Consider the following 13,538-nt stretch of genomic DNA (forward strand, 5'->3'; position numbering starts at 1 on the left):
GGATTGAAAGGTTTGGGTGATGGTATTTTGCTTCGATTTGCATCTCCCTGACCCCTGGGAAGTCCGGCTGGGGATTTCCTCCTCTGCCAATCCTCCTCTGGCTTCCAGAAACCTCAAGAAGTTCCGCAGGTGGCAGTGTGAGCAGGTGCGGGCCCTGCGTGGAGAGGCCAAGAGCTCCTGGAAGCGACTGGTGGGGGTGGAGAGCGCCTGCAACGTGGACTGCCGCTTCAAGCTCAGCTCCCACAAAATGATGTTCATCGTGAACTCCGAGGACTATATGTACCGCCGGGGGACCCTCTGCAGGGCCAAGCAGGTACCCCTTCCGTCGCCATCCTAGGAACCTGTGTCCTGCCTACAGCTGGCTGGAGGTGCTTGGGGCCCCAAGATACAGCCCACAGCCTGCTGGGGATGTCTAGACCCCCCCCCCGCAAGATACAGCCCAGAGCCAGCTGGGGATCCCTGGGGCCGCAAGATACATCCCGTGGCTGTCTGGGGGTGCCTAGGCCCCTGACTCTCTACCCCACCCGCCCCCTGCAGGTGCAGCCCTTGGTCCTGCTGCGTCACCACCAGCACTTTGAGGAGTGGCACGGCCGCTGGCTAGAGGACAACGTGACAGTGGAGGCAGCCGGCCTGGTGCAGGACTGGCTGATGGGCGAGGAGGATGAGGACATGGTGCCCTGCAAAACGCTCTGCGAGACAGCCCACGTGCACGGTCTGCCCGTGACCCGCTACCGTGTGCAGTACAGCCGCCGTCCGGCCTCTCCCTGATGCGCCCTTGCGGCCACCACGACACAGAGCTCGCTGCGGTCACTTCCTCAGCCTAGGTGTCCCATCAGGGGCATTTTCATGAACCACCTAAGGGAAGCAGAGCATCCCCCAGCCTTGCTGCTACAGGCTGCCAGCTCCAGAGAAGCGGGTTGTGTTGGCTTGCAGCCCCACACTGCCATCCCTCTTGGCTCCTCAGCTTCCTTTGGGCCTGTCCTGTGCTGAACCTGAACCCCCTGCACTTGAACTCTGGGGACTCAGCCCCCACCAGCAACGGGAGGACCCACACACTGGCCGAGGAACAAGCGATTGTGTTCACACACCTGCTGGGCGCTTCCATCACAAGTGCCAAATCCCCGGCAGGGCTGCGCTGGCCATTTTGTCACAGGGCATCTGGAAAAGTCAGTGACAGGCAGTGCAAGGGTACGCATTTGGGAGGGGTCAGCATTCCAGAGCCCCCAGCATCCAAGGCATCAGGCCAGAAGACCTGCTTTAAAAGCATGATGTCCTTCCTGAGGGGTTCTAAGAACTTCCAGAAACATTTCGCAAGTTGAGCGACATCCACATCTGGCAGTGTGGACATTGGCTTGGCCCAGCCGGCACTCGGGTCCTCATCACTTTGAAAGTGGGAAGATCCCTTTCAGCCAGACTGTTAGGATTCAGCGTTTACGTCAGGACGTGGGGCGGACAGAATGGCCCGGAAGACCCCGCTCTAGAAAAAAAAGATGCCAAACCCTGTGCTGATCCAGCAGCCGGACTCTGGGTCTGTGAGGGGACAGGGCTCGGCCCAACGCTACCGCCAAGCTTGAGTGGCCCACGCTTGGAGGGCCCTGGGGCGGGGTCGTGTACCTAAGATGGACATTCTAGAAATACATACATGCACACACATATTTATTCCTTGATGCTCTCTCAGTGGTTGTGACTTCTGCAACAGCGAAGACCCTTGGCGTGGGGAAGGAGAGCCCTCCTCATATCCACCATGATACAGCCGCTTCTGCAGTGACCACCTGGGGAGGGCATGGGCGTGAGGGGCTGAGGCAGCTGTCCCACAGAGGCATCCTAGGCTTTCTGTGCCAATAGCAAGCAGTTCGAGCTGGGGTCCAGCTCCTTACACTTAACTGCACCGCTAGAAGCCCTGGCCAGGCTTCTGGCACCATCAGACTGAGCGGGACCCACAGACAAGTTGGCCCCAAACAATCTTGTGCAGCCTCCTCTCTGCTGGCGCAGCCCTCACCCTCCTGCCGCTGAGCTGTGCCATACCCATGGTTCCCAGAAGTGGGGACGTGTTTCTAGAGGTTACCTGTGGAACTCGAGGTTTGTGAAGCCTTCGACTCTAGGCCTGGGCCAAGGCTGACACGTCCCTGCCAGGGTCTCCCTGCCTATGTTTTCTTGAGTGTAATCCAGGCACTTTGTCCTCATTGTTATTTTTAAGAAGGGAACTCCTTATGGGAATTCCTGAACCAGCCCCACCTGACAGCCCCCTGGGGAGCCTGCAGCCCCTCTGTGCCCCCACAGGGGTAGGGTGTGGGCCAGACCTCCGAGCCCCAACCCTGCATGCTTCTAGGGAGCTCTCGCATTTTTGAAGAATTTCTGTTCTGGGGCTTGGACTTCCTTTGCAGCTGTTTTGAATGTAGTTTCCTTTTCTATTTATTTGCACATTAAAGTTAAAAATTAAATATTGACAAAGCTGTGAGGTTCCATCTGTCATTTCCTGCAAGTGAATCACAGAGCGGCTTCTCGGGCCAGGTAAGTCAGTAGGGTCCACAGGGAGTGTCTGCGCCTGCGCACTGGAGGGTTCCCAAATCCCGCATGTGGGACCCTCACCGCACCTGCGCAATGGCAGTCACATTTCCCATGGGACGATGCCCGAGCCCCATATGGGAGCGTTTTCTAGAATATTTATTCCCAATTCAGTTTTTATATTCAGTAGAAATGTGAGATGCTACCCTTCTAGTGTTGTGTGTGCAAAACCTGACTTCAGGACATAGTGTTTGCTCTTCGGAGCTTTCTCCACCCTTGTATGTGTGATGCAAAGTCCTGAGGCCCACCGGCAGGTGAGGGGCCTTTGTTCCCCTAGCCCCACAAAACCACCCCACCTCCAGATAGGGGGAGCCCACAGCTCTGATCAGGGCCTCTTAGTTGGTACCCCGTGCGGCTTCCACAGCAGAACTGGCCAACCCCTCCAGCCGCACCCCTGTATCTCTTCCCCTCAGCCTCACCCAGTGCCCACTGCCAGGCCTCACCTGTCAGGTTCCTGAGCTCAGTTGGCACCACCCTGCCCACCTGGCCAGTCCTCTCCCAGCAGTTGTCCCGATCTCCCCAGGTGGCCATTGCTACCTCCCAGGGACCCCCTCCGCCCATGTCTGACCCCACCACCACCACGTGCACTGCCCTTGGTTGTGCCCACACGCCCCTCCAGAGGGCCAGGAGTAGCAGGGACCTTGGCAACCGAGGCTCATGCTGTCTTAGATTCCTCCTGCCCAGAGCCTATGTTGGGGGTGTTCAGGGCCCCTCTGTGCCCACATGCCAGCCTCCCTCAGTCAGAAGCACTGGGAAGAGGTTCTGAGGTACAAATGGTGGCTTCTGTAGCTCCCACAAAGGACTCCTGGTCCCAGGAGAGCAGACTGGAGCCCATCCCATTGTGGGCAGAACTCTCAGATGGCCCCAGGATTCCTGCCTTGATGGACACCCCTGTTAGTCCCTGCCCTCAAGTGGCCTGTGACCATGATGAGGTTCCTGGACAGTAACTGAAGGGAAGGTCTACTGGCCTGGAAAATGGCAGCTCCATGTTGGGGAGGGGACACGATCGCCACAGATAAGAACCAGGCTTGGGAACGCCTAGACTGTAGCCTGGTGAGTCCCCGAGTGGAGGCCCAGCCCACTGCCCAGACTCCTCACCCAGGGAAGCACCAGATCATAAGGGCCTGTGGAAGCCACTGCTTCCCCAGCAGTAGATTAGGTCATGGTGAAAGGACAGCCCTCCCTCCTCAGTGCCCCGTGCCCCCCTTCACCTCCCTCAGGTGTGGAGAGGGGAGCTGCAGGACCAGGCGGGCTGCCCTACCCTCCTGTCCAGCGTGGTGGAGGGGGTGGTGTGTGATGCTTGGGAGCGAGTGGGAGAACGGTTCAGGTGGGACCTTATGAGCATTTACTCTGTTACTAGAGGGGTGTTTGTCTTGCTGGCTATTTGCGAGGTACAGCTAGCACTTTTAACACCTCATGTCCTGGCTGACAATAAGGCTAATTGTTCTAAAAAGCAGGCTGACCTAGAGTCTGCCCTAGAGACCCGTGGTGAGGGCTGGACATGCCTCCTAGGAGCCTGCAGGGATTGGGGTGTGGGGTGAGGCCTCCATAAGCTGGGGAATTCCATAAGTTAGGAATTCCAACTCTGCCCTCCCCATGGTTCTCTAGCACCTTCTCCCTCCTGCCCTGAGTGTGGGAGCTCCAGACCATGGTACACTTGAGCAGACTCAGATTTGGGGTCCCAGGGAGGAAGCACAGGGCATCTGGGATTGGGAAGGCCAGATTTCAACTCCTGGCACCCAGCAAGATGGAATCACAACCCCCTGTTCTTGGGCCAGTACAGTGGGTTAACGTCCCTCCTCACAGACAGAGGCCCAGCGTGGGCACGAGGGGAGATGGAGGCACGTGTGGATGCTCTCTGGCTGCAAAATACAACAGAAAGACAACACAGTTTCCACAAAGATGGCTACCTGAGAAGAGTTGCTTTGGAAGGGCTTGAGGGATTGTCTACTCCCTAGACCCCCGTCCTCCACTGAAGACAACGAGGTAGGGGAGAGGTAGCTGTCTGGGGTTCCTGGTGGGGCTGGAGGGTAAGGAAACCCAGGACTAGCCGCTGAGTCAGGCCTGCTTGCCTTTTTTTTTTTTTCACCATTTAAGAAAAGTTTTAAATTATGGTAAAATACACATAAAATTTACCACGTTAACTATTTTAAGTGCACAGTTCAGTGGCATTAAGTACATTCACACTGTTGTGCTGCCGTCACACCATCCATCTCCATAACTTGTTCATCTTTCCAAACTGAAACTCTGTCCCCATTAAACACTAACTCCCCATCCCCTTCCCTCAGCCCCTGGCACCCATCACTTACTTTCTGTCACACAGTATTTGTTTTTTTTGTGATTGGCTTCTTTCACTCAGCATAATGTCCTCGAGGTTCATCCATGTAGCATGTGTCAGAATTCCCTTTCTTTTTTTTTTATTATTTTCTATTATGAAATACACATTTTTTAGAATTAGTTTCAGCTGTACAACACAGTGCACTAGTTATACTTTTTACCCCATTCCCTTTCTTTTTAAAGCTACCATTCTGCCTTTTTTAAACATAAGCTTTAATGGAAAGGGACACACATACAGAACATTTTGATGGTACAAAGAAGCATACGGAGAAAAGTAAGGGCCCAAGTCCCTCTCCCCACAGGCATCTGTGCCAGGGTCCCCCAGGAGGTGCCTCTGCATGGCTTGTCTCCCAATTGGGACAGGACAGCGGCCTGCACGTCCACCTGCCTTGTCTGGGATCCCCCCCTCCTGCTGGCACTGGATTGTTTCTGTGAATGGGGGGCACCCCCTGCCCTGTGCTGCCGGGAATATCCCCGTACAGATGCCGTCCTGTACGTGTCTGGTCATAAATTCCTGGACTCAGAACTCCTAAGTTAAACTGCCCTCCTTGGGAGGCTCCAGTCTGCTCTGGCCCAGCGTCTCCAGCCCCCAGTTCCCCCTGCACAGGATTCCCTGGAGGGTGGCAGAGGGTCCCATCCCAGCTTTCCTGCACTGAGGGTATTATCAGTCATGTGTTGCCCAGAAACATAGGCAAGGGGCTGAATTTGTTACTGGTACCAGTGGAAACCGCTCAGAAATGAGGGACAGCCTCCTGGCTGAGACCCCTGCCTCAGCGGGAGTGTTCTAGGCCTTGGTCCCCGCCCCCCACCCTGGAGCTGGGGGCAGGGACCTCAGCATCTCAGACTGCTCAGTCACTTCCTCTGGGCCCACAGTGTGCGACTAGATTAGGGCTTGTTGTTAGACCACATCTGATCTCCTCTCCCACCCCTAGTTCAGTTTTTCTTCCTTGACCCCCACCAGCCCCTTGGGGCCCTCCTGCTCCCAGACATCCCCCTGCCACCATGGCCCAAGAATGACAGCACAGGGTCGAGAATCTCCAGTGTGGGGGTGCCCCAGGGCAGGACAGTAGAGGCCTGTCTCGGGGCCTGGAGGGGCATGGGGGGTGGGGGAGGACTGAGTGCAGGAGAGAAGTGTACCCTCCCCTCTGAGCCTCAGTCTCTTCATCTGCACAGCGGGCCCCCATCTGAGTGCAGGAATGTGGAGGGGCCAGAGGAAGGAGGGCTCCCCAGGAGGGTGGTTCAGAGGACCCTCTGGCCTGTGCTGGCCTGGCCGCCTCCCTTGGGCTCAGATGTGGCCGTGACCTCCCTCCCAGTCATACCTCTGACCCCGAGCTGAGGTGGGGCCAGGAGAGGAACAGAAGGAACTTTGAGAACCAGCCGGATGGACATCTCCCAGGGTATGCTGCAGCCAGGATCCCGTCAGACCACCAGGGCAGTACATGGCCAGCGTCAGAGCTCTGGCTAAGGAGTGGCACCTCCGCAGACATCCCCACCAGACCCCAGACTCACAAGATGCCTTCCCCTCTCTGGCCTTCACTTTACACCTGCCCATGGGGGCCATGCTGGCGCATGGGTGAGGCTTCGAGAAGGTGGGGCAGCTCCCACAGAGAGCCTGGGGTGCTTGGGTGTGTGTATAAGGGTGTGGGGGGTGGGTTACCTGCTCTGACCTCTGACCTGGAAGGGAGGGCTCTCCTTTTGCCCGCCAGAGACAGGAGATGGGGGAGGCTTCAGGAAAGGCCAAGAGCCCCTGACGGGGGATGTGACCTGGAAGGCTGGGCTGTCATGAGAACGGGAGCTGTGACTGGCTAACAGGAAGTGACCACTTAGGCTTCCTGAGCTGGACAGGGGCTGGTGGGTGTGCTATAGCCTAGGACTTCCTCGCCCATCTTACTGGCCCAACACTTGGACCCCATGAGGTACCTCTAACAAAGTGGTCCTAGCCACCAGTCCACCTTAGGTCATCTGTGGGCCTCCCACAGGCTGGTTGGGGGCAGGAGCCGGTTTATCTCACCAGGCCCTGTCTGCTGGCCCTCTCTGCCCTCTGCCTGTGCTCAGGAAGCTGCGGGTGGGGGGTCCAGCAGACAGGAAATACGAAGTCAGTCGGCTACGGCCTAGAGCAGCCGACACCCAGCTCCAACAAAATGTGGATGCTCTTGCTGCTGTGGTCCCTGGCACTGGGGTTCAGCCTGGAGGGTGGCACGCAGACCCCCAGCATCTACGACGAGAGCGGGAGTGCAGCAGACGGAGATGGTGAGTGACCCCAGGCACTACCTCCGGACGGTGGGGGTGGGCATCAGAGATGGGCAGGACACAGAGGACTGGGGTCCCACCAGCCCAGTCCTGAGGCCAAGGGGCTATGTCAAGCTCTCGCCCACCAGCCTGGAGGTTCCTGAGCTGGGGCCTGGACTGCAGCCCCTGGAGGCAGCGGTGGTGAGGGGCGGCGGGGGAGGGACACCATCTAGCTGGAGGTATTGGCTGAAGGGCAGGAAGGGGAGGGGGTGATACCTGTGTTCTCAGTGCCTCCATCCCCCTTCCCTCACCCAGATGGCACGCTGGGAACTGGGACCCCTTGCCCACCTGGCCCACGCAGCTTCCCTGGCTGGCCCTGCACCAACAACAGTGACACTCTGGAGCTCTTGGACAACTCTAGGGCACTGCTGCTGGGCTGGGTGCCCACAAGGCTGGTGCCCACACTCTATGTGCTGGTCCTGGTAGTGGGGCTGCCCGCCAACAGCCTGGCACTGTGGGTCATGGCCACACGGGTGCCTCGGCTGCCGTCTACGGTGCTGCTCATGAACCTGGCGGCCGCTGACCTTCTACTAGCCCTGGCCCTGCCGCCCCGCATCGCCTACCACCTGCGAGGCCAGCGCTGGCCCTTTGGAGAGGTCGCCTGCCGCCTGGACATGGCCGCGCTCTATGGCCACATGTACTGCTCCGTGCTGCTGCTGGCGGCCATCAGCCTGGACCGCTACCTGGCTGTGGTGCACCCACTGCGGGCTCGCGCCCTGCGAGGCCAGCGCCTGGCCACTGGATTCTGCGCTGCAGCCTGGCTGGTGGCAGTCACCCTGGTGCTGCCCCTGGGGCTGCAGCAGCAAACCTTCCGGCTGTCGCACTCAGACCACGTGACCTGCCACGATGCGCTGCCCGTGGGCACCCAGGCCTCCTACTGGCGACCTGCCTTCATCTGCCTGGCCGTGCTCGGCTGCCTCGTGCCCCTGCTGACCATGCTGTTCTGCTGCGGGGCCACTGTGCATGCGCTGGCGGCTGGTGGCCGGCGCTACAGCCATGCACTCAGGCTGACCTCGCTGGTGCTCGCCTCCGCCATGGCTTTCTTCGTGCCCAGCAACGTGCTGTTGCTGCTGCACTACTCAGACCCACGCCCAGATGCCTGGGGGAACCTGTATGCTGCCTATGTACCCAGCCTGGCACTCAGCACCCTCAACAGCTGCGTGGACCCCTTCATCTACTACTATGTATCGGCTGAGTTTAGGGACAAGGTGAGGGAGGGGCTGCTCTGCTGGGTGCCGGGAGCCACCACGACCTCCAAGGAGGGGGGCAGCCCGGGGACAGGTACCTGGTCCTCATCGCTTGTGACAGCCCCTCAGGAGGCAGGGAAACAGAGAGGGGTTGTGCTGGGTTGAATAGGGTCCCCCAAAATTCATGTCCACCAGGAACCTCTAATGAGCTTGTTCAGAAATAGGGTCTTTGCAGGTGTAATTAAGATGAGGTCATATTGGGGTAGGGTGAATCCCTTATGACTGATGTCCTTATAATAAGACACCAACATACACACAAAGAAGGTCGTGACCATGGAGGCAGAGATCAGGGTGATTGGGCCACAAGCCAAGAACACCAAGGGTTGTAGGCAGCCACCAGAAACCAGGAGAGCACCCTCAGAGGGACTGTCCCTAAGGCTCTCCAGGAGCCAACCCTGCCCACACCCTGATCTCAGACTTCCAGCCTCCAGAACTGAGACAATAAATTTCTGTTGTAAGTCACCTGGCTTGTGGTACTTGGTTATAGCAATACAGCGACCCAGGAAGCCAAGACAGGGGGTAAATGCAGATTCCCGGGCTCAGCCAGCTCTCTTTGTGTCCAAGGTGGGGATGAGATGAGGCTTGTGCTACCCTGGACCAGCTGAAGGTCCCTGCCCAGGAGGCTCAGGCCCCCCCCCCACCATTGGTAGCTTAGGAGGCTGGGAGCCTAACTGGTGGTCTTTGTTCTCAGAAGCCCAGGTTCTGGCTCCAGGAGAGGCTTCAAGGTACAGGGCGTCTCCTGAGCAACCACTGTGAAGACCCCCACTCTGCTCCCCAAAGCCTTGTGCAGCCCATCACTGGGAGCCACAGGGCTCAGTCGCCTGCTGTCCCCTGGCTGCAAGATGTCGCCTCTTCCCCTTCACCTGACATCTGATTATTCTCATTTAATGTTAGTTCCCCTCCATTAGGACCAGGTGGGAGGGGAATAGAGGGGAAACAATATGGGTGGGGAGCAGGGTGCAGCTTTGGCCCTGTGACCCCCACCCCTGTTTACAGCCTGTTCTGAACTGAGTGGGAAGGGGACACCACGTGGGTAAAGGCACCTGCCACTCTCCCCCTCCACTCCAGAGAGTGGCATCAGGTGTCAGGAGCCACTGGGGCATCAACTGTAGAGGTCAGCAAGCCCCCAAAGACAGAAGGGGTTGGGGGCCATTCCTGGACTCCCCATTGGGCCTATGTCTCTGGTCTGGGGAGGAATGCGCTGGTGAGCAGGCAGCTCCAGGACACACACACACACACACACACACACACACACACACGTGTGAGATCAGCAAAGTGTACTGACAGCAGTAGCCTGGCGTGATGGCATACTAGAGTTTTCCAAGATGTTACCACTGGGGGAGTCTGCGTAGGGATACCGGGACCTCTTATCATTGGTGGAATTCCTTACAAATGTATGGGAATCTGATCATCTTGAGGTGCAGGTGTGCGACACCCCCCTTCCCACCCTACTCTGAAAGGCTAGGCTATAGCTGGAGGAATAGATGCCTAGGGGCCAGATGGGAGCTGGGACTCCAGCTTTTGGGGCTGCCCCCCCCACCCCGCCCCGCCCAAGGCTGAAGCCCATCAGTGACTCTGTGGGAATGAGCTTTTATTACACCGGCAGCCTCTAGGGATTGAGGAATGCAGCCTCAGCCAGTGAACTCTCGTAGACTTGAAAGGGTCAGGAGCACAGGAAATGGCCCAGGTTCACGACAGGGACCCCATGGATTGGGGTAGCCACCTCCGGTATAGACGGGTCTCTATGCTGCCCCCTGTGGAGGTCTGAAATAAATACAAGTGGGTGGGGGTGAGGGGAAGACAGGCGGACGCCTGAGGGAATACAAAACAGGACTCAGGCCACAGCTGAAGAGGATCCTGGCAGGAAGGCAGGTCTGAGTATGAAGCTTCAGTGGACCATGGAGCTGGGGCAACCGGCCCACCCCAAGGCTGAGGAGGAGGCGGTCCTCCAGGTGGGGAGCCAGGTGGGCAGGGACTCATGGGGAGAGCCCAGACGGCAGGAAGATCCAGGTTCATCTGCCCAAGACCTAACATTCAGGCACCTCTGGGACAAGACTGGGGTGCGCGGGGGGCGAGGGGGGGGCACAGACTGCTACAATTCAGAGTCAGCAGTCTGGATGCCCCCAAAGGGGAGGCCGGGGCTTTGCATTTCGGAGAAAGGCAGCTTGTTTCATTTCAAAGCTGCTGATGAGGGGATGAATGCTATGTCCTTGATTTGGCCAGTCATGTCCCCTCAGAAACAACCATTTGGCCAGGAGTTCTTCCCAGAAACGTCCCTTCTCCCAGGAGTAAAAAGTCCAGCTGAGGGAGCTGCTCTGGCCTGCAATGGGGGTACGTCCAGTCCTGGGATGAAGGGTGGGGTGCCTGGAGCTCCAGCTGCAGCTGGGGAGTTTGGGGGGGGGGGTGAAGAGCCTCCAGCCACCCCCACAAAAGCCTTCCCCCTGTGGAGGTGGGGTCTGGGTCCCCAAGAGGCCCATCATCCACTGGGGCAGGTCAGGTCTCTGCAGTTCTGTTTATAGGGTTCACTTGGCGGTGGGAGTCACTTGGGGCAGGGTCCATGAGCCCACCAGGCAGTCCAGGAAGTTCTTCCATTACTGGCCCCCTTCCAGCGGAATGGACAGGGACAGTATGCAGCCAAATCAAGTCTTGCTCTGAGCGTTAGGAAGAGAAGCCACTCTGACTGATGGGAAGAGAAGGAGAAAGACGCTGTGAGCTGCTAGGTTTGGGTGCCTGGGCTGCGTGCTCTTCCTTGACCCTGCCTCCACGGGCTCAGTCCAGCTTCCTTGGCCCATTGAGACAGCAGAACCTCGGCTAGGGAGCCCGGCCCCTCAGGCCCCTGCCCACCCCCACTCGGCCACATTGATGGGACAGGGCATTCACTTCCATGAAGAGCTTAGCAGCTGGTGTGGGACCACCAACCAAATTGAAAAACTATCTGGGGACCTCAACTCAGCTGTGAAAAGGGAGGAACTGTCGATACATGAAACAACACTATGTATTGAAGAGGAACTCTGCTGAGTAGGCCAATCTCAAAAAGTTACAGACTCTACCTAACATTCCTGAAATGACAAAATGACAAAGGAAGAACAAATGAGCAGTTGTGGAGGGGAAGTGGGGGGCTCGAGGAGGTGGATATAAAACAGTGACAGAGATCCTTGAAGTGACAGGCTGTTCTGTGTCTTGACTGGGGTGGTGATTACACAAATCTACACCTGAGGAAAAACTGCAGCCTCAATTGGAATGAGCACATGTGAAAGTGGTAACATAGGCATAAGCTGGGTGGACCATATCGGTGTCAATTTCCTCGTGTCACACTGTACTCTAGTTCTCAAGATGTTACCACTGGGGGGGCTGCGGTCTCTGTTAAACTGCATGTGAACCTATGGTGATCTCAAATTTAAAAGTTTAATAAAAATCCCCCCTCCAAAGCGAAAACAAAAGCAGACCCCTAGAAAGGCACTGGCGAGAGCTGGAGGGAGTGTCAACACGTGGGAGTTTAAGCTGTACATATGTCAGCTATGGCATGAGGGATGGGTGAGGACAAAACAAATGGCGACATACGGCTTCAAAGGTGATACATTTTTTGCAAAGTGGTACAATATTCACACCAAGTAAACTGGAAAGTTTAAGGATGTATATTTGTATATATTGTGATCCCCAAAGCTACCACTAAAAAAACAAGGCTAGAATGACACTAGCTGAACTAAAATGGAATTCTAAAAAATGTCAATTAATTCAAAAGAGAATGTGAAGGGAAGAACAGGGGACAAAATTAAAATGTTGCAACAGTAGCCCCAAACCCAGCCCTATTGATAATTATATTAAGTGCACGTGGACTAAATCCAGTGCCCGGTGCAAGATGGCGCACCCCTGGAGCGCTGGGACTTTGGTGGGTGCTGATGAAAAAGCATTCCTACTGGGTTTGCTGAATAGGCATGAGAACCAGCCTTCGCCACTGGGTTGATAAGACCCTCGTCAAGGCAGGATTTAGAGGACAAAGCCTGAGGCCTGACGGTGCAACCAGCCCCAAGGACCTGACACATACCTGAGCTGAGAAATCAACCTGCTGCTTAAACCTCCTGAGTTGAATTTACTGTAACTTACACCCAAAAGATTGGCCTCCTCCAGAAAGTCTGCCTAGAAGCCCCCTCCCAGCCTCACCCCACAGGGCTCTCGGTCTGACCACTTCCTTTGGGATAACAGAGATTCTCTCCCTGACCAAACTCTATGCAGGCTCCTCCGGGCTCTTTTTCAACTACGATGGGTCTCCATCTTTGGACTTCTGTGTTCATCTCGGCACAGTCCAATTGTAGCACAAATCCTGCTAAGTCAGTTTAGCCAGAATCCCCACCCTCCGTATCTGATCACTCTCATATCTAATGGGGATCCTGTTCCCCCTCCATCCCCCAGGGGACATCTGATCAATTACCAGGCCTGCCTTCAGCAAGAATCCTGTTAAGTTGGTTAGGTAGAGTCCCCCTTACCCCTGATGTTTCCTCTTAGTAATTTTTCCTCCACTGACCCCCATCCCACTCCTTGGCTACAAATCCCCACTTCTTCTTGTATTCGTAGTTGGATCCAATCTCTCTCCCCATTGCCAGACTCCCTCTATCTATCTTGATAGTTCCACCCTCCCCCAATAAAGTCTTCCTTGCATCATGAATAATTTTCTCTTTAACAGTGATCCTATGCCTACTAGGTCTCAGGGAGGGGTGTGTCTTGGGGGTTGAGCCTCAGAAGGGGGTCAACAGAGAGCCCTGTGGGGTGAGGCTGGGAGGGAGCTTCTGGGCAGACTTTCTGGAGGAGGTCAATCTTTTGGGTGTAAGTTACAGTAAATTCAACTCAGGAGGTTTAAGCAGCAGGTTGATTTATCAGCTCAGGGGTGTGTCAGGTTCTTGGGGCTGGCTGCACTGTCAGGCCTCAGGCTCTGTCCTCCGAGGGCTCACTCAGCCTCACCCTGTGCATACAGGCTGTTCTCTGATGTGCGTTGGGTGGACTTGGGTAGGGGAGACTGGGTCCCCCACCTCCTCCTGGAAAACCTGCAGGCTGACCCTCCCATTCTCACTCCGATTCCCTGCCCCGTCCAGGGCAAGTGGGGGA

The 13,538-nt window shown here is 56.6% G+C and overlaps 3 protein-coding genes across 8 annotated transcripts in view; 2 read left to right on the forward strand and 1 right to left on the reverse strand.

Annotated features, from left to right (window-relative positions):
* Window positions 1-2,448, forward strand: part of SIN3B (SIN3 transcription regulator family member B) — a 38,235-nt gene extending 35,787 nt beyond the window's left edge. For both annotated transcript variants that reach the window (XM_019641979.1, XM_019641980.1), the window contains 2 exons: window positions 109-313; window positions 538-2,448. In XM_019641979.1, the coding sequence (XP_019497524.1) occupies window positions 109-313; window positions 538-768 (436 nt within the window). In that variant the 3' untranslated portion in view covers window positions 769-2,448. The remainder of the gene's footprint in view (window positions 1-108; window positions 314-537) is intronic.
* Window positions 2,449-5,081: 2,633 nt separating this feature from the next.
* Window positions 5,082-9,033, forward strand: F2RL3 (F2R like thrombin or trypsin receptor 3). The gene is made up of 2 exons (XM_019641835.1): window positions 5,082-7,152; window positions 7,447-9,033. Exons 1-2 carry the CDS (start codon window positions 7,044-7,046, stop codon window positions 8,541-8,543), a joined length of 1,206 nt encoding a protein of 401 aa, XP_019497380.1. The 5' UTR covers window positions 5,082-7,043; the 3' UTR covers window positions 8,544-9,033.
* A 975-nt stretch (window positions 9,034-10,008) lies between these two features.
* CPAMD8 (C3 and PZP like alpha-2-macroglobulin domain containing 8) overlaps window positions 10,009-13,538 on the reverse strand; it is a 74,954-nt gene continuing 71,424 nt past the window's right edge. For all 5 annotated transcript variants that reach the window (XR_002123936.1, XM_019642020.1, XM_019642023.1 and 2 more), the window contains one exon: window positions 10,009-11,118. Coding sequence is in view for 4 of the 5 variants with exons in the window: in XM_019642020.1 (XP_019497565.1) it covers window positions 11,097-11,118 (22 nt within the window). In the remaining variant the exon portion in view is untranslated. The remainder of the gene's footprint in view (window positions 11,119-13,538) is intronic.

This window comes from Hipposideros armiger, unplaced genomic scaffold (genome assembly GCF_001890085.2).
Source record: "Hipposideros armiger isolate ML-2016 unplaced genomic scaffold, ASM189008v1 scaffold_64, whole genome shotgun sequence".
NCBI lineage: Eukaryota > Metazoa > Chordata > Mammalia > Chiroptera > Hipposideridae > Hipposideros > Hipposideros armiger.

What these genes read in the sequence shown, in the direction of transcription:
- F2RL3 (XM_019641835.1), top strand. Translation starts at nt 7,044, where the DNA reads ATGTGGATGCTCTTGCTGCTGTGGTCCCTGGCACTGGGGTTCAGCCTG. An exon ending in GAGTGCAGCAGACGGAGATG is followed by an intron (nt 7,153 to 7,446) that starts GTGAGTGACCCC and finishes TCCCTCACCCAG; the next exon opens with ATGGCACGCTGGGAACTGGG.